The sequence below is a fragment of the Camellia sinensis genome, chromosome 10 (genome assembly GCF_055761805.1).
Source record: "Camellia sinensis isolate YWXY chromosome 10, ASM5576180v1, whole genome shotgun sequence".
NCBI lineage: Eukaryota > Viridiplantae > Streptophyta > Magnoliopsida > Ericales > Theaceae > Camellia > Camellia sinensis.
In genome coordinates this window covers 65,396,349-65,415,838 of record NC_138970.1, presented here as the reverse complement: position 1 = coordinate 65,415,838, position 19,490 = coordinate 65,396,349, and the positions used below count along the sequence as shown (strand labels likewise).

The 19,490-nt window shown below is 41.7% G+C and overlaps 1 protein-coding gene across 1 annotated transcript; it reads left to right on the top strand.

The window, feature by feature from the left end:
• Positions 1-8,813: 8,813 nt before the first annotated feature.
• Positions 8,814-10,766, top strand: LOC114266287 (NAC transcription factor 29-like). The gene is given in 4 exon segments (XM_082890124.1): positions 8,814-8,850; positions 9,044-9,253; positions 9,357-9,643; positions 10,233-10,766. Coding segments are annotated over 4 exon segments (1,068 nt in total).
• Positions 10,767-19,490: the final 8,724 nt, after the last annotated feature.

Genomic DNA, 19,490 nt, shown 5'->3' with positions numbered 1-19,490 from the left:
CTTAGGGCCACAGTCAGGGCAGGGGCCAGCCTTTGTCTTGCTATCAGTGTGGTCAACCTGGGCACCTAAAGAGGTATTGCCCACAGTTGAGTGACACTTCGGGAGCGTCTAGTTCTAGGAAGACACAGAGTTATCAGCCAGCTCAGTCTATGCAGGCCTCGAGGGCCAATCCGGGAGCTTCGTCATCCCAGTCAGTGCAGTAGTCTTCTGCTCCTAGAGGTGAGCAGATTGATCAGGGGCCTACAGGGCGCGTGTATGCTGTTACCGCGCAGGACCTAGTACCGGCTCCATCAGTGGTGAGAGGTACTTTTCTGTTTTGCAACTCGGTTGCCAGCGTATTGATTGATACGGGTGCGTCTCATTCTTTTGTATCTGCTGCATTTGCATCTGTGTTGGAGTTGGAGTTAGCACTATTAGCATCTCCTATTTGTGTAGTATCACCTGTTGGGGGGTGAATTGATTTTGAAACACGGATGTAGGGGTTGTGATATAGAGGTCGCCGACCGCAGGCTTCCATTTCACTTCGTCGTTATGCCCATGAAGGGTTTTGATGTTATTTTGGGTATGGACTGGCTATCGTCATACCGGGCTGTTATTGACTACTACCGCCAGAGGGTCACAATTTGACCTTAAGCGGGGAATGTTTCCATTTCTTGAGGGATCGGGTTGGTAGTGTGTTACCACCGATGTATGATCCGCGAGGGCGGGGTGAGCTTAGTGGTCTACTTGCTAGCTTTATGAGTGGTTAGTGTGATGAGACCCAGACTGTATTGCCGAGGGTGGTTTGTGAGTATTCGGATGTTTTTCCCGAGGATCTCGTTAGTTTGCCACCTCACCGAGAGATAGAGTTCTCTATTGATTTAGTGCCCGGCACGACGCCGATTTCTATGGCACCTTATCATTTTGCCCCAGCCGAGTTGAGTGAGTTGAAGATTCAGCTCCAAGAATTGTTAGATAAAGGTTTTGTTCGCCCTAGTGTTTCATCATGGGGAGCACCGACCCTCTTTGGTAAAAAGAAAGATGGTGCCTTGAGATTGTGTATCGATTATCGGAAGTTGAATCGGGCTACGGTTAAGAATAAGTTCCCTATGCCCCGTATAGATGGTCTGTTTCACCAGTTGAAGGATTCCCGTTGTTTCTCTAAGATAGACTTGAGATCGGGTTACCACCAGTTGAGGGTCAGGGAGGAGGATATTCCGAAGACGACATTCCGTACGCGGTATGGCCATTATGAGTTTCTGGTGATGCCATTTGGGCTTACCAATGCACCGGCAGTCTTTATGGATTTGATGAACCGGATCTTCCGAGAATTCTTAGATCGATTTGTGGTCGTTTTCGTGGACGACATTCTTATCTATTCGCCTTCAGAGGAGGAGCATCAGGAACACTTGAGAGTGGTGCTTGAGTTGGTTAGAGCCCATAGGCTGTATGCCAAGTTTGGGAAGTGTGAGTTCTGGCTAGGAGAAGTCAAATTCTTAGGCCATGTGGTATTTGGGGAAGGGGTGTCTGTTGATACATCCAAGGTAGAGGCAGTGGAAGATTGGGCACAGTCTAAGAGCATTTTCGAGATCCGCAGTTTTCTGGGATTAGTCGGGTATTACCGTCCGTTCGTGAAGGATTTCTCCAGGTTAGCCTCGCCGTTGACTAGACTGACTCGGAAGGGAGTCAAATTCGTATGGAGTGAGACGTGTGAAAAGTTGTTCTAAGAATTGAAGGTTAGATTGACCACCGATTCGGTGTTGATTATTCCGGAGAGAGGGATGGGTTATGCAGTCTATTGTGACGCCGCACGAAAGGGTTTGTGTTGTGTGTTGATGCAAGAGGGGAAAGTGGTAGCTTATGGCTCACGTCAGTTGAAAATACATGAGAAGAATTACCCTACACATGACCTAGAACTAGCAGCAGTGATTTTTACCTTTAAGATTTGGAGGCACTACCTTTATGGTGAGAGGTTCGTGGTGTTCTTGGACCATAAAAGTTTGAAGTATCAGTTTACACAGAGAGACTTGAATTTGAGGCAGAGAAGATGGATGGAGTTCATTGAGGACTACGATTTTGAGTTGCACTATTACTCGGGAAAGGCCAATGTTGTGGCCGATGCCCTTAGTAGGAAATCCATTAGTGATGTAGCTTGTATAGCCATCCAGGAATAGGAGATGTTGGGGGCACTTGGCGAGTTTGATTTGCTTCTGGGCGAATCTGTTGAGGCTACGACCTTGTTTTCTGTTGTTGCATAACCTACACTTGTGACTCGAGTGTTAGAGGCACAGAGAGGTGACCTTGAGGTAGAATCCCTCCGAGAGAAGATCTCCAGTGGGAAGGTTGAGAAGGGTTTGACGGTGTATCCCGACCTGAGTGTGAGATACCGAGACCGTTTGTTTGTGTCGGAGTCTTCCCGAGAGGAGGTACTCCGAGAGTTTCACTATTCACGTCTTGCGGTGCAGCCGGGAGGCACTAAGATGTTTCGTGATTTGGGTCGCCAGTTTTGGTGGCGGGGTATGAAGAGGGATGTGGCAGTTTTCGTGTCTAAGTGCTTCACTTGTCAGCAAGTGAAGGCCGAACATCAGAGGCCAGCGGGTTTGTTGCAACCCTTGCCTATTGCCGAGTGGAAGTGGGAGCATGTCACTATGGACTTCGTTGTAGGCCTTCCGAGGACTCAGCGGGGTAGTGATGCTATTTGGGTGGTTGTAGACCGGTTGACTGAGTCGGCGCACTTCATTCCCATGCGCGCGAGGGATTCGATTGATCATCTTGCCGATTTGTATATTCGGGACATAGTGAGATTGTACGGGATCCCAGTGACGATCGTCTCAGATAAAGACCCTCGTTTTACTGCTAGGTTGTGGCAGAGTTTGCAGAGTGCCTTGGGTACTAAGTTGACTTTCAGTACGGCTTATCATCCTTAGACTGACGGGCAGTCCGAGCGTACTATTAAGATCCTTGAGGATATGCTTCGAGGTTGTGTCCTTGACTTTAGTGGGACATGGGAGAGGCACTTGCCCTTGGTGGAGTTTGCCTACAACAACAGCTTTCAGTCAAGTATCGGTATGGCACCGTTTGAGGCCTTGTATGGCCAACCGTGTAGGTCTCTAGTTTGTTGGGCCGAGGTGGGTGATGCACCTTTGTTGGGTCCAGAGTTGGTTAGGGAGACGGCGGAGAAAGTTGAGCTTATCCGTAGGAGGCTTGTTACAGCCCAGAGTCGCCAAAAGAGTTATGCTGACCGTAGGAGGAGGCCTTTGGCGTTTGAGGTAGGTGATCATGTTTTCTTGAAAATATCACCTAGGCGAGGTTTCATGAGGTTTGGGAAGAGTGGGAAGTTATCCCCTCGGTTTATCGGTCCCTTCGAGATCCTTGAGAGGATTGGGCAAGTTGCTTATCGTTTGGCTTTGCCACCACCGTTGTCCGGGATTCATGACGTCTTTCTTGTTAGTATGCTTCGGAAGTATGAGCCAGATCCGCCCTATGTGTTAGATTGGACCGACTTAGAGGTAGATGAGGATGCCTCGTATAAGGAGAGACCGGTTCGGGTCTTGGATAGGCGGGATCAAGTCTTGCGAGGCAAGACCATTCCCTTGGTGAAGGTTTTGTGGAAGCATCACGGAGTGGAGGAAGCCACTTGGGAACGTGAGGCGGATGTCCGTGAGAATTATTCGGACTTGTTTGTTGATGTGTAACCATGTATTGAAATTTTGTAATATTGTGGAACTTTAAGAGCATTATATATGTCTTAAGTTGTAAAACATGGTATATGTTTTGATTTATGGAAGTATGCTGTAGAACTTGCCTTATGATGGAAGTTGATTTTAACATTGTATATGTTAATGATGTTTAGAAATACAAAAATATGTTTTGGCATTGAAAATGAGTTGAAAATGGTAAATTTCAAAGGAATGCATGTTGATAATGCAGGTTGTTATGTATAATGAGAAATGTCTCTTGAAAAGAGAGGGGATTGACCGGTATGGGTCGGAATGTTCAATATTATGTTGTAATATTGTTGTGAATAAAGAAAACTTGTTTTTGGAAAAACTTGTGTTTAATTTCGGGGACGAAATTCTTTAAGGGGGGGAGGTTATAGCGATCCCAGTTTTCCCTTTCTGTATTTATTGTATTCCGGACCTTGGTTCCGTGGAGTTGGTGGTTGTATACCTCGTTGTCATCCTTTAATTCCTTTTGTTCAAATTTTAGGATGTGTTGAGCATGTTCCGAGCAGGTAGGTCGAGCCTTGGTCTAGATCCTTGTTGCCCGGGTTTTGGGTGTTACGCTCGAGCGGGTCATTCTGCGCTCAAGCGGAGTTTGGTTTTTGGTTGTCTGCTCGAGCGGGTGTTCGGGCGCTCGAGCGGAGATTGCACACTCCCTGTATTTCGTGTCCCTGCAAAACTTCTACAGGTGTGATTTCTACGCTCGAGCAGGTTTCCTGCGCTCAAGCGAGTCGCGCTCGAGCGGGTAGTACTGTCTTGGTGAAAGTTCTGAGAGAGGGATATTTGCGCTTGAGCGGACTGGTTTTCTTGCTCGAGCGGATGTGCTTTATTCTTGTGTCTTGGCGCTCGAGCGGGCCTTCTTGCGCTCGAGTGGACCTAGTTTTTGTTCTTGACGCTCGAGCGTTGTGTTTTCCGCTCGAGCGGGAATGTTGTATATCTGTTGGCTGTGGGGCATTTTTAAATCACTTTTACACATTCTTTCTCTCTCTTACTTTTTCGAAAAAGCCATTAGAGAGCACCTCTCTCTAAAACCTTGACTTCTCTCTAGGTATTGATCTAGTAAGAGTTGTTCCTTCACCTTTGGCCTTTACAAAAAAGGTTGTTGATCGTCGAGGGCTATCTTTTGATCCAAGAATCTCGGGATTTGGAGCATTTCCGTTTTCTTCATCTTCTTCGTTGGGTGTCAACTTTTGAGGTAGGGATTCCTACTCACTCTTATGGTCTTTGACATAGATCTTTAGTTGTTTTGATAAAGTGTTGAAGTTGGGTAATTTTGGGACCTAGGGTTTCAACATGTTAAAAGAGGGTTTTGTTATTTTGATCCTAAAATGTGTATTGTGGGTCTCAAAATAATGATGTTGTTGTTGGTTGTTAATATATAGGCCATTGGGTCAATATTGGGAAATTGGGTAGAAAACCCTAATTTGTTGTATAAATTAATTGGTATAATTAATTTGGGAAAATTGTGAATTTATGGAATTGAGGTTGAAATAATGAAATTAGCTCATTATGTTGTGAAATGGTGGGGCTGGATTTATAAATCGCTCACTTTTGAAAACATTGATATTTTATCTGTTGGAGCTTTTATTATCTGTTTAGAAATAATTGCATGGGCTACCGGTGGAGGGTAGTTTTGATTGTTGTAGACAATGCATGATGATTAGGCAAACTAAAACTAATCAATTGGATATGTCATAGAGTATGACGGTTGATAGAATACATTAACGTTATGTATTGACTGATTGTGTATATGACCTATGTGTATATACGTTGTGTGTATGGGAGGAGATAGGGGATGTACTCCACGGTTTAGGAGAGGATAGGGGATGGACCTCTAAACCGGATGTTGTTTGGGAGGAGATAGGGGATGGACTCCACTAATACAGCTCATATGCTTGTCAGATAATGTGGTGATACAACTCATATGCTTATCTATGGAAGTGTTGATATAGCTCATATGCTTATCTGTTGAAGTGTGGATACAGCTTGTATGCTTATCTGTTGAGATGTTGATATAGCTAGTAGGCTAATCTATTGTGTAGTGATAAACGTTTAATATGAGTCACTGTCTCATGAAAATTCTTGGCCAGGTTCTGAGCCGTTGTTGTAAATGGGAAATTGGATAGGAATGGAAAATGAAATGAAACATAGACATAGTGGTCATGTAATGGAAATGGATTATGAATTGACTTATGGGAATTAAACCTTTGTCATTTGCTAATGTCTTAGTTATTGCTCATACTGTGTTTAGCATATCTCTACTGGGCGTTGGCTCACCCTATATGGGACATTATTTTCAGGTACAGGTAGCATGCCACCTCCAAGGACATAGCTTGGATGGATATGGGAGTTGAAGACTCTTTTTGATTATTTTTTCTGTATTACATGTATATCAAGCCAAGGGCTTACTTTGTATAGAGTTAGTACTCTCGTTTTGTGTAACCAAGTGTTGACTTGGAAAGCTGTAAGCCTGTAGGGCATTTGCTTTTGTTGTTAACATGCAATATTGATGTAAGAATTACTCTGATGAATAGAAATGGTTGAATACTTTTATATCAATGCATGTCTAAAGTGATGGGTTTTATGTATTATTTTGAGGGCGTTACAAACAAACTTTGAAAAACATATCCTAACTTGCACCAAATAGCACCTAACACACTCCTCAAAACAAAAACAAAAAAAAAGCACCTTGTAACCTTGTCAAAAAACCAACCTCAAAAACAATTTCATCATTACTAGTAAAGTAATTGTGTGTTCTGTCAATAGAAAGACTGCTAGCTGCCAAGATTTCAATCACCTAAAGAACATCTTTTCCAGACTCCCAAACAAAACCTCCCTTAGGGTTCAACGTTCAGATCTACATAACATGACATGGAAGCATCAGTATGAACAATCTCACAGCAAGTTTCTTGTCTGAGTGGACCGAGTCGAGTCAAATCGAATCGAGATATATTTTGAAGTATTCGAGTTCGGCTTACTAAAAATCTGTCAAACTCAAGCTCAAGATGAGTGCAACAAACTTGATAAACCCGAGCTTAAGCTTGAGCTCAATTCGAGTCAACTCAATTATATAAAAGAGCCAAACTCAAGTTCGAAAAGAATTTTTTTTTTTTATTTTTTAAATAACACTAAACTATAATGCACATTAAGAGCAAAAAGATGTTATGAAATTTATATACACACCAAACACAAATAAACAAATATAATATATTTGATATATCATTAAAAATAAATATTAATTTATGTAACTATATTCACAAGCTCAATCGAGTTGAGTTTGAATCTACTCAATCTCAACTTTATACTAAACTGAGTCTAAAAATTTGATTTGAAATTGTTTATTTAGTAAATGAGTCAAACTCAAATAAGCTTTAAACAAACTAAGCTGTATTGTTCATTAACAGCTCAATTCGTTTACAGCCCTACACATATTGACCTCACGCAGTACATTTCATTTGTATGCAAAATCAAACTTGGGTATCAAAATATTTTGTAGTTTTTGAAAGAGTTGTTTTTCTCCAGTTTAACTTCACAGCAGGTTTTTTTACACGGTTCTTCCTTTGGAATTTTTTACGGACAAAACTAAGTCATGACCAGGCATGGATGGAGCCAAAGGGCAGCATTTGTACGGCAACCTTGTACAAACAAAAAATAATAATAATTTATATATTCAATCTTTTATATATATAAAATAATATTCATCAACTGAAAAACATAAAATCTACCATTTTGCGGTTCATGATTGTAAAAAAATGATGCCCTACGAGTTCATTATACTGGTCATAATTCAAACCATTCAATTTTTATATTTATGGAAGCCCAATGCAACCTAACCACGTCATCACATTTCACACACATTACTTCCATGCTGCGCCAACTCAAAATCAGTCATAGATTGGTTATACTTAGATGTTCCAACCCATTCAATTAACAGACTTCATATTTGTAAGAGGAACTAATTTGAACCCATTAAATTAATTAAGCCCAATAGTCCAAGATTGGTGGGCACGAATTTATCGCAAGTCCAAGATTGGTGGGCCCAGATTTATCGCCAGCAAATGTGCTGAATTACTCTAAGTCTCGAAGGGGTTCGGATCCACGAACTTAGAGACTTAGAGACTTACTCGGGCCCGAACTCGAAAGGGTATTGAGCAAGCTTAGAGATCCGAGGCACTCGGACTCGAAAGGGTTCGGATCTACGAACCTAGAGATCTGAAGCACTTGGCTTCGAACGGATTCAGACGCAATCTAGAAGTCGCTCTGTTAATGAGTCTCAGAACACTTGCGGGCTCGGAGCTTTCCAGGATATGTGCACCAGAACCATGGGCGTGATGGAGTCCGAACAAAGGACTCGATCCGAGGACGGTGAGTGGAGATAAATTCACTCTTCGATTAAACTAGCCTATACCCGGGTCGGGGTGACACGATCTAGGGGGGTCCCTGAGACTCAGCAATATTTGCAGCAGGGCATTCTCTTGAACTACCCCTGACCCTTATGCGGCAGGACGTCCTCTAGGACTACCCCTGACCCCTTGGGATGATTGGGGATCATTGGTTAGGTGTGGGTAAGAAGAAGGGTTCGCCGAGAGGTTGATCTCCTCTTCGGGGTTTTCCTCATCCTCGGAGAGGTCACCTCCTCGGACAAGGTGGTTAGAGAGAATATTCTCCATGTGCCTTGCACATGGGCTCCATCCTACATCATGAGGTGCCTATAAATAGCACCCACCCATAGCTTTACAAGGGATGGATTTTGGAGAGACAACACTTGGGAAAGAACTAATTTCCCATCTCCATTATCAACATTGAGAGTGAAAGTGGGAGACCCATGGGAGAGCCTTGCCATTATCCTCTCTCTAACTACTTTGCCTTCTTCTTCACCCAATCTCTTATCTCCATCATCTCCTTTCTTTTGTGTTCTTAGTTGAGACTATTGAAGAATCTATGCCTCTCATCATCTTCTAGAGAATTCGAATTCTTCTTCAAGGATCTTCGAAGATCTTCGAATTTTCCAACAACTTTTCTGAACCGTCTCATACAATATTGAATCTCCACTATCATTATAATGGTCATAATTCTAGCAAGAGGCTACAATACTATCTCACACTTCTAAATATGGTATACAAAGACCCATCATTGTCCACACAAATAAGTCACTAGTTAAGACAAAGGGTTGTTTTCCTTTCTATTTCATAGAACCACCACATGTAATTGACGTAATCCTATTTTATTAGGCAACATCAATGCCCTAATCTGCGTGAGAGTACACCATATATAACCAGTACACTGTGCTCTCTAATTCACATCGACCTCACTCGATAATATCAGTAGTTAATTCATCCTAGGTTCCTCTATCAACAAAAAAGAACAAAGCTCTCTTCCATGGAGAAAAAAAACCAACTCAAATATTCAACTTCCACCTGGTTTTAGGTTCCACCCAACTAACAAGGAGCTCATCGTGCACTATTTGAGAAACAAAGCAACCGCAAGTTCACTGCCAGCAGCTATTATTGCTGAAATAGATCTCTACAGGTGCAACCCTTGGGAGCTACCAAGTCTGTGTTGTTGCACCCAACACTTTGTTCTTGAAATCACCTTTTATTATTTTGATGGTCAAACTTACTAAGCGAAAAATAATTTTTTTTTTCTTTTAAACAGGGAAAGCTTTGTTTGGCAAGGAGGAACGGTACTTCTTCACCCCAAGGGATAAGAAGTACCCCAACGGAGTGAGGCCTAATAGGATGGAAACTTCAAGTTATTGGAAGGCTACAGGAACTGATAAACCAATTCGCAGTTCATGTGGAGCAAGGATAATTGGAGTGAAAAAAGCTCTGGTGTTCTATAGAGGATGCCTTCCAAGAGGAATCTAGATGGACTGGAACATGTAGGAGTACAGATTGCCCAAAGCAATGATGTTGACTTCCAAGCGAAAAGGATGCATAAGGGTAAGTTATTTTGCATGATATCTAGCTTTAATTTATGTTCCATTTGCTTTTGCGGAAAACTTTCAGAGAAAACACTTTCCTATGTTTGGCTGCACCCTTGAAACTAATGTACTAATGATTGTATTAGTGGTGGTGGTGGGGCGGCGGTGGTGGTCGGCAGTGGTGATGGTGGTGGTGAAGGTGATGGTAGCGGTGGTAGTGTGGTGCCATTGGTACAACATTAGTCCGGAAAAACATTTTCTGCCCAAATAGGCCAGTTTTTTGTTGACCATGGAACCATTTTCCATTGACTTTCATTTTCCATTATGCCAAACACCAGCGCAAACAAATGGAGTGTTAACAAGAAGTGGATGTTCTTATGAATCACTGGATCCAACATAAGGGCTTAACCTTTCATGCCACTTCTAGCATTGGCATAGTCTACAACAAGCACTAAGCAGCTCCTCTTCTCATGAGTTTCCAATAACACATGCAGACACAGTACACATTTCATATATCAACTCAATACCAGCACAAGAATATTGATAATTTTTCTATTTTTTTTTTTACACTAAGTAGACATTGATCGAAATGCTTTTCTTCTTAACAGTTGGATGATTGGGTACTCTGCCGAGTTCGGCAGAAAAACAGTATAAGGAACAGTTTAGAAGATCAATTTGGTTATAGAAATGAACCACTTTGTGAAGAACCATGCTCTACAAGTACAAATACCAAACTTGAAATGGTCAGAGAATTTCTGTACAGAGATTGCCTGGTGTTACCATTAATCATTGGGTCTTCCATGGAAACAGTTTCTAGCATAAGCTTTGAAGCTAGCAAAACCTCTACTTCAGTCTGTGAAGGCTATTCTGACACAAACTATTCACAATACTCAGTCCCACCTTTCAACAGTTCGATCAATGGACATAAAAGAAAGCAACCCACTGAAGGAACTCAGAATAAGAATTTCATCCAACCCAAGAAGAAGGTAACTGACAAAGATGATCAATGGGGCGACAACAGAATTGCATCGAATTTATGTATTACAAACCAGTCTGAAGGTAACAACTTCAACCCCAACCAATGGAATTCTATAATCCAATATCAAGAGTTTAGTCACTTGGACTTCGCAGAAGGTGAGTGAAGTATTCAGGAAACCATATGGATATAACATCTAGGTGTTTTTCTGGAAGTGACAATATGTTTCATACTTTCAAAGATTTCTTCATAAAAAGAATTTCTAACTAGAATGACACGTCATTATTACTTCCGAAAATAATAACAATTATGATGGATATTTGTCATGAAATAATTAGAAACTAGCATGCCATGTTCTACTAGTGAATTTCTAGTTTTAAATTCTGTTTGTAAATCACTACCTTTTTCATAAGTAAATACAATGTACATAAATGGGTATGTTGTAGATATCTGTGTAATATATATACATACATTGCAACTAAAAGTTCACTCTCCAAGCATGTGAATCTTTGGGTTAAATGAAAGGGTAAACTACCAATAGGTCCTAATAGTTAGACTTAATTCCCATCAAGTCCTATTAAAAATAAGTCTTAATAAAAATGTCACTAAAAATAAATTTTTTGTCACAATTTTTTACATACGTGCTAAAAATTGACAATTAGTGATTTTTTTTTATCATGATTTTTATAAATTGTCGTAAAACTTACAATTAGTGACCTTTTTTTATGACAAATTTTTCTCACAGGACCTATTAGATAATAAGTTCACTTATTAGGACCTATACGTAAGTACCCCAAAATGAAACTATTACAAGCTTATTGAATGTTTTCTTTGCAATTAATGAATGAAGTGGTTAGACATGTTGAAGACAAGATTACAAGAGATATGTTAATTGTTAAAAGTATTGATCAATGAAATTATAGAAGAATAAATGTTTTAAGAGTAGAGAACAACTTTAGGATAAGAGGTTTTGAATATATACGACTGTGATCAAATAGATGAAATATAACTTAACAAAAACATACATTAATTAAAAATAATGAATATCACAGCCCCATAGATTTTAAAAGGGTTCCATTTTGTTATCTATAGTCAAATCATTAATGAGAGAAATTTGATAATGTATATTACAACGCGATGGGTGAAATGTAAGAACTATAAGACCAACCAATTTTTATAATAGAAAATGTTTGGAAGTTACTTAACATGATATAGTAAGACAAACATACTTGAATTGTGGAAGTTGAGATGTATGCAATTGTAAAAAGATGTCACCCCGGTATGAAATTATTTAGGAGTGAACTCTCTAGTGTGCAAGTTTGCAGGAAGTTTTTTGAAGTTCCATTTAAGCTTTGGACAGAAGATGGTTTCAGCTATGTGGCGAATGTGATTGGCAGTATACTCGATCCCATTGTAGGCTTATTTTTTTGTCACGACCCAAACCCGCCCCTATGGGTTTAGCACCGTAACCGGCCAGTAATCCGAGAATTACCGAAGGCCTGCTTAACAGTAATACAGTAAAATAGAGTACAGGGGCCTGGCGGAAGCCAATACAGTAAATAAACAATGTCCAATGAGCCGCGAGTCTGTATGCAAAAAGACTTTTCATTTAAATATATATAGTCAAACAAAACAGTATGTACAATATATATAGTCATTCAGAACAGGGACTTAATCCCTATTAAACAGTACAGTACGGTAAACAAAACAGTTACAGAGATAGAAAGGGGAACTAAAACACCCCTAAGCCATAGCTTGACAGGCTCGGAACCTCGCAGTGAGGCACAGTGGTTGGCTTGACAAAAAGGCAAATCTAACCCACGCTTCTAGCTCCGGTCTGGGGCCTGTACACATACATATATTTATGAGCAGTGAGCTAAAGCCCAGCGAATAACATCCTGCGTAAAGGGGTTAAGAATGAAATATCCTTACAGTAATGAAAACAGTTCATTGATTCAGTATATCAGTCATTCAGTCATATGTGGTACATCTATTAGCATAACTATACAATAAACAGTAGGTCTTAAAAGACCGAACAGTAAATGATGGCCATCAATCAGTAAACAGTAGTGGTTCCAACGAGGGAACCGATAGAGATCTCTGTAACAGTAACAGTAGTTGCTAAGGATGCCACAATACAGTTTAGAATATATGATATTTATTCATTCAGTTAACAGTATCAGTTCAGAAACAGTACAGTTCAATTGTTCAGAAGATAATCATTTTTGAACATATATTTACACAGTTGTTATTCACAGAGTTCTGGGCTACAGTTAAGCTAGAGCGCGTCTCCAGTCGCCAACCCTACTGTAACAACCCTTACTTCATTCTAGTTATGCTTACATTTATTACATGATCTTGTCTTGATATGTTGCGTTTGCAAACCTCGATTTCTCTTGCATAAATGTTACTTGCATGCTTTGTCCTTGTTTGGTGTGTGTGTAGCAGAGGTCGCCTTCGGCCTAGAACCCTCATTGGGACCACTTTGGTTGACCTCTATCTTCGTCCTAGCATATTGGCTGAGATGTCACTATCTAGGCCGAGGTGTGTACCACCGAGGCCGAGATGTGTATCATCTACGCCGAGATTTTATCCTTGAGCCCAAGAGATCCTGTTCCTGGACTGGTACGACCTAGACCGAGGTGTGGCACATCTAGGCCGAGATGTGGCACAGTTAGGCCAAGTGTTGTCAATCCTAGCCGGGATCATTGACATCTTACCTACCAGAGCCGATGTTTTCACCCAATGTCAGTATATTGCCAGAGTGCCCATGCCACTTTACTTGTTGAACACCCTTTCGCCATGCTTTTGTCTGGCCTGTTGTAGACGTCTCCGAACGCCCCGGGAGGGTGAGTCCCGTTCTGTTCATTTGGGGTCACTACAGCTCAGGACTCTCAAATTGTAACGGTTCTTAATCTGAACCAAAGAGTCCAAATCTGGCAAATCGTTTTGAGAAACAGATTTGTGAAAAAAGTAGTGCCAAACATGGACTGCTTTGCCAGATACAGAGTCGCCACCTAAATGTTTTTTTAAATGGGGAAATTTAGGAAACCCTGACTCGGTGCCGAAGGCCACATGTCCGTCATCACTGGAGTTGTCTCGGCTTGGGAGCTTGGGTACGATCAGGGAAGGTCAGCTATGAGCACCCCCTTTCACCCGGTCCGAAGACCGGCCTCTACTAACCGTGATATCCGTTTTTGAAAATGTTATGTGTTCTTATTCCGGTTATTAGCCTAGAATTACTATGTTATGCGCGCAGCAAATAAGTATAGACTAGATTGCCTAATTTGGAAATAAGCATTGCATATCCGTTTGTTTTTTGAAAAGTGCTTTGGAATTTGCTACTCGCAAGTAGGCTAAAACACGGATTTTGATGAGTTTTTCCAACTCAAGCAATCCAACCTTCACCCACAGGCATTCAAACAATTTATCTCACATAAGCATTTAGCCGCATGGCAAACATACTGTCATGTTAACATTCACACGCATGCGAGATGCTAAAGCATAAATACTTACATCGTACTCCATGCCAAAACAGTAAACTAGTTAGCAAAACATGCGTGTCCTAGTTCATGTTAAATTGTCTAATGCAACACATACAGGATGTAATTAAATGGGCTCGGCTAACCTAAGCATGGCATATGAAATGCGATCAACTATCACATATTCAATTTTTGAATTGAAGTGCAAATGTAGTTAGCATGATGTACCGAGCCTAATGCATGCAACACAAATGCATGAATGCACGCATGCATAGCATAAGGTATGCTAAGTTAAACGTGCCCTAATACTAACCAACAAAGCAGGTAAGTAAAAGGGAAGAAAGAAGTGGGGATTGGAAGACATACACACCACTCACACACACTTATTACAGATTTGCCCTCGCTCGGAGGGACCAAATAAATATACAAATTAATTAACTACGCAAGCTAATTAAATATTACAAATTGCCTAATCAACTAAGCAAATTATTCTAATCTAGGAAAACAGTAAACCGCCTCTGGAGGAGAGCCCGATGCAATGCATGTTCGATCCCGCTCGGAAGTACACCGCCATGCATAGGCTGCCTCTGTTTTCCTTCCTTCACTCCTCTGGAGGCTGCCAAAACCTCAGGACTACTTCCTTGGATGCTGGGAGACATCACCGGCTGCATGGAATTGCCACCGGCAATGGCATGTGACCACCGGCACAAAATGAAGCTGTCGGCAGAGAAATTATTGCCGGTCGGCACTATTCACTACCGGTCGGCATAGTGTTCTTGCAGAACCTGCAACTCACAGTAACAGAGGGCAGGGCAAAGCATGGCAGCACAATTCAAGGCATATATGCACCAACCATGTCCCTTATCATGGTAATGACTCAAAGGGGCATGTGTCTCGATTCTCGGACCACCAATCACGCATTTCCATGCGTGATGGCCCAAAGAACCAAGTTTGCAACTTTCATGTCAAATGAAACGCAAACCAATCAAACAAACCAAGGCCCAATTCCTATCACCAATTCAAGGAACAAGGCATGCATGCAAGATGCAATGCAACCTAGGCACACAAGCTAAGGATGCAACATGGCATGGCAAGACACTTATGCAAGCATACAAGCAAACATGAGGCAATGCTAACCAATGAAAAGGTGGTCTTATACATGATTTGGGCAGCTCTAAATAGGCCCAAAAAACAGTGGCTAAAATGACCAAAACAGGGGACCAAAACACATGCACACATACATATGATTAAGGGCCAACACTTAGGCACAAATTAGACAACCCTCAAGCACACTTGAAAGGGGCAATCATGGACTAATTAGCATGCATTATAAGCCTTGAAAACATGTAGGAAATGATGCCAAATTAACCTACTCATGCAAGCTATACATGCAACGAGGCCCAAGGACCTAAAGCATGATCATATGACTCATGAAGCAAATGACCAAATTGAACCAAAACAGTCCTAAATCATGCAAAAACAAGCCTCAAGAATCACATAGATGGCATCCAAGTAACCTAATCCTAGAGGTATACATCATGGCACAAATATGAAGCATGGAGCATCAACTCTTGAAGCAACAAAAGGACCACAAAATGCAAACATTTAGGCATGCTAAAAGGACTGAAATAACATGTAGGGTGGTTCCAAACCACCGAAATGGTGCAAGCAACGCATGCTACACATCCGCATACTTGAGGCCAACAAGCCCGAATACAAAGGAGCTATACTAAGCATGCCAAATCCGACCCAAACAACTATGGACAGACCTAAAACATGGCAAAATATGCACAAAAGCTTCACAAGACTAAGCCTAAAACATGCTTGAACAAAGGCTAACAACCTAAGGCACATTAAGGCATAAACATGGCATTACAAGGTAGGTATGCTAAGCATGCATGGTGTACCAAAACCAACAAAAAACAGAGGTATATTACAACATATTAAGCATGGGAAGCAACCAAGACATGGCCGATACACACTTTAACATGATGCTCTCACAAGAGGCTAAAAATGATCCATTTCAAGGACAACAAAGGGAAGGGGTGGCCCTCCCATTTTAGAGACTTCAAGGCACCATCTTCACCACTGAAATCCCTCAAGATTTCAGTGGTGAAGAGGCCCAAACACCAAAGTCTCGAAACTCACTCAAAATAGCACAAAATGAGGCCTTTCAAGGCCTAGGAGGGGTCAAACACCTCCAAACCACAAAACACTCTTAATAAACAGTCAAGAGGGCCTAAAAACAGAGCTTTTTTGTATTATACACTAAGCTCAAAAGCGATTGTAAGATAGGTAAAAATACAATGCAAGATTGGGGTAAAAAGGGGTAAGATTCTTACCCTTGAAGACCTCTTCAACAATGGTGCTCCAATGGCCCTCCTTGGCTTGAATCCAACACCAAAACTTCAAAATCAGTCCCTTAGAACCTCAGTAGCTAAGTGAAGGTGAAATGCTAGGTGTTTGTGTGCAATAGTATGGACTAAACACACTTTTACACACACAAGAGGGAAAAAGAGAGAGATAATGTGTATCAAACCCTAACCCTAGAACTCAAACCCTAACAATGGCTGTCTAAGCTCTCCAAAATATCCCAAGTGTCTAACCCTAAGGCCAAGAGAGAAGGCTCTCTCTTATAAAGCCTTATTGTCTTGTAAAGCTTACAATACAAGCTTCACAAGAGGGAGATCCCTCCATACACGTGTATGGAGGGGAGCAAAAGCAAGACAGCTGTCTAAAAATATCTGCAAAAGCAGATGCACAGTAGTCGGCCGGCCAAAAATGCCATTTTGGCAAAATTGGGTGCCGACCGGCACTAAAAAGTGCCGACCGGCAATATACATTGCCGGTGGCAGCAAAAACCAGCCGGTGGCCTCTAGCCACTGCCGGTGATGTGTGGGGATGCCTCACAAGGCATTCCCTGCCCCTCCAAGGCAAAATGCAAGTGTTTGGTGCAAAACCAGACACTAAACGGTCGAGTTCGGAGATCCTGAGGCAGGGCGCGTAGCCGAGACCTCCGGGAACTCCAAACGAACACAAACATGGATGATCACCGAGTGTTCAAACGGTGACGTCCAAGTCTTGAGGACGGTAAAAAATGGGGTGTCTACAGTTGCCCCTCTTTGACAGAACTCGAAAGTCATAACAATGACGGGAGTGAATGTCAAAGCCCAGAGACGACCCATTTTTTGACAAGGCCGAAGACTTAGACAAACATGCAAGACAAACAAGGTATGTGCCCGGAGGCAAGGGCAAAATTCAAAACAATGCACAGAGCCGAGCATAACTTATGATCATGCAAAGAAAGCTGTAATGAAGCAAACATGCGACAATTTTAAGCTAGCATACACCAAACTACACTACAATGCAGAAAGGATGTAAGAGAATTATGCAATTCTCGACACTTCTCACTCGGAGGATACAATACCTGTGCGGCTCGTCTGGTTGCACCAGCCTTAAATGAACCGTACATACAATATCGTGCCTGCAAAGAAAACAAACTTAACAGGTATAATATTGTTAGCGACATGCATGACAATGCAAAATGGATGCAAAACGATATGCAATATATGCAAAACAATGTATAAACAATGCAAATGAAGATGCAATGTAATTGAAACAATGCAAGCTACATGCAAAGCAATTGAATGACGATCCAATCACGAGTGGTTCGAAACCACACCTATGTCAAATAGATTGATGGAGGTAACAAGTCTGTCTACCATAGAACGGTCAACTGAACTATGAGCATTGTAGACAGACGCAAGAACAAGTATTGGGTGGAATGACATAAGTGGGGAAACGACCCGCTGGAGAAAGGACAATGATCCTAATGCTGAATCAAAAATTACACTACAATATAATATGTATGGATGTGCTAGGAAGATGGCAATGGATATGGCACGCGGGCCAAACCAAATCTTGCCTAGGAAAGGCATGTACGCATACGAGCCATGTGTAACACAGAAAAGGTGCCGCAACCCTTAAACCAACATACCAGCGTGGAATAGGCGCGATACACATGCAGAACTGTGTTTTAACATGAACAGTAAGGGCACATACCAGACCAAGCTCAACCTGGAAAGGTGTAAGCCATAGATGGAAGGTGATGCAATGAATGCATGCAAACTACAATGCAATGGATATGGCACGCGGGCCAAACCAAATCTTGCCTAGGAAAGGCATGTACGCATACGAGCCATGTGTAACGCAGAAAAGGTGCCGCAACCCTCAAACCAACATACCAGCGTGGAATAGGCGCGTACACATGCAGAACTGTGTTTTAACATGAAAAGTAAGGGCACATACCAGACCAAGCTCAATCATGGAAAGGCGCAAGCCATAGGTGGAAGGCGATGCAATGAATGCATGCAATCTACAATGCAATATTTACATTATATCATAATGATGCATGACAATGCAACTATATATTTTTTGTTATGAAATGCAAAGGTTTGAAGTGCGCAACAACGCGCGGCTTTTGATACGCATGACAATGCAAGCGAACCATGCACATCAACGTGCCAAAGGTCTCACACCTTCCAAGGATTTAAGGTCTCCTTGACCGTCTGATACCTGCGTGGTTCGTCTGGTTGCACCAGCCTTAAATGAACCGTACATACAATATCGTGCCTGAAAAGAAAACAAACTTAACAGGTACAATATTGTTAGCAACAAGTGTACTCGAAATGCGTGATAGCGCAAAGCAAGTGGGGAGCATAGCAATGCTGTGAAAATACAGACATGTAAGTGGAGCATGCGGTCTACGCAGGCAACGAAATTGATCATAAACATGCGGTCTACGCAGGTAATGAAATTAACAAATATGCGGTCTACGCAAGCAATACATGCGGTCTACGCAGGTAATGAATTTGAACAAACATGCGATCTACGCAAACAAAACATGCGGTCTACGCAAGTAATGAAATTGAACAATTATGCGGTCTACGCGAGCAATACATGCGGTCTACGCAGGTAATGAAATAATAATAATGCGGTCTACGCAATCAAAACATGCGGTCTACGCAAGTAATGAAATTGAACAATAATGCGGTCTACGTAAGAATACATGCGGTCTACGCAAGTAATGAAATTGAACAATAATGCGGTCTACGCAATCAAAACATGCGGTCTACGCAGTTAATGAAATAATAATAATGCGGTCTACGCAAGCAATACATGCGGTCTACGCAAGTAATGAAATTGAACAATAATGCGGTCTACGCAATCAAAACATGCGGTCTACGTAGGTAATGAAATTGAACAATAATGCGGTCTACGCAATCAAAACATGCGGTCTACGCAGGTAATGAAATAATAATAATGCGGTCTACGCAATCAAAACATGCGGTCTACGCAAGTAATGAATTAATAATAATGCGGTCTACGCAAACAATACATGCGGTCTA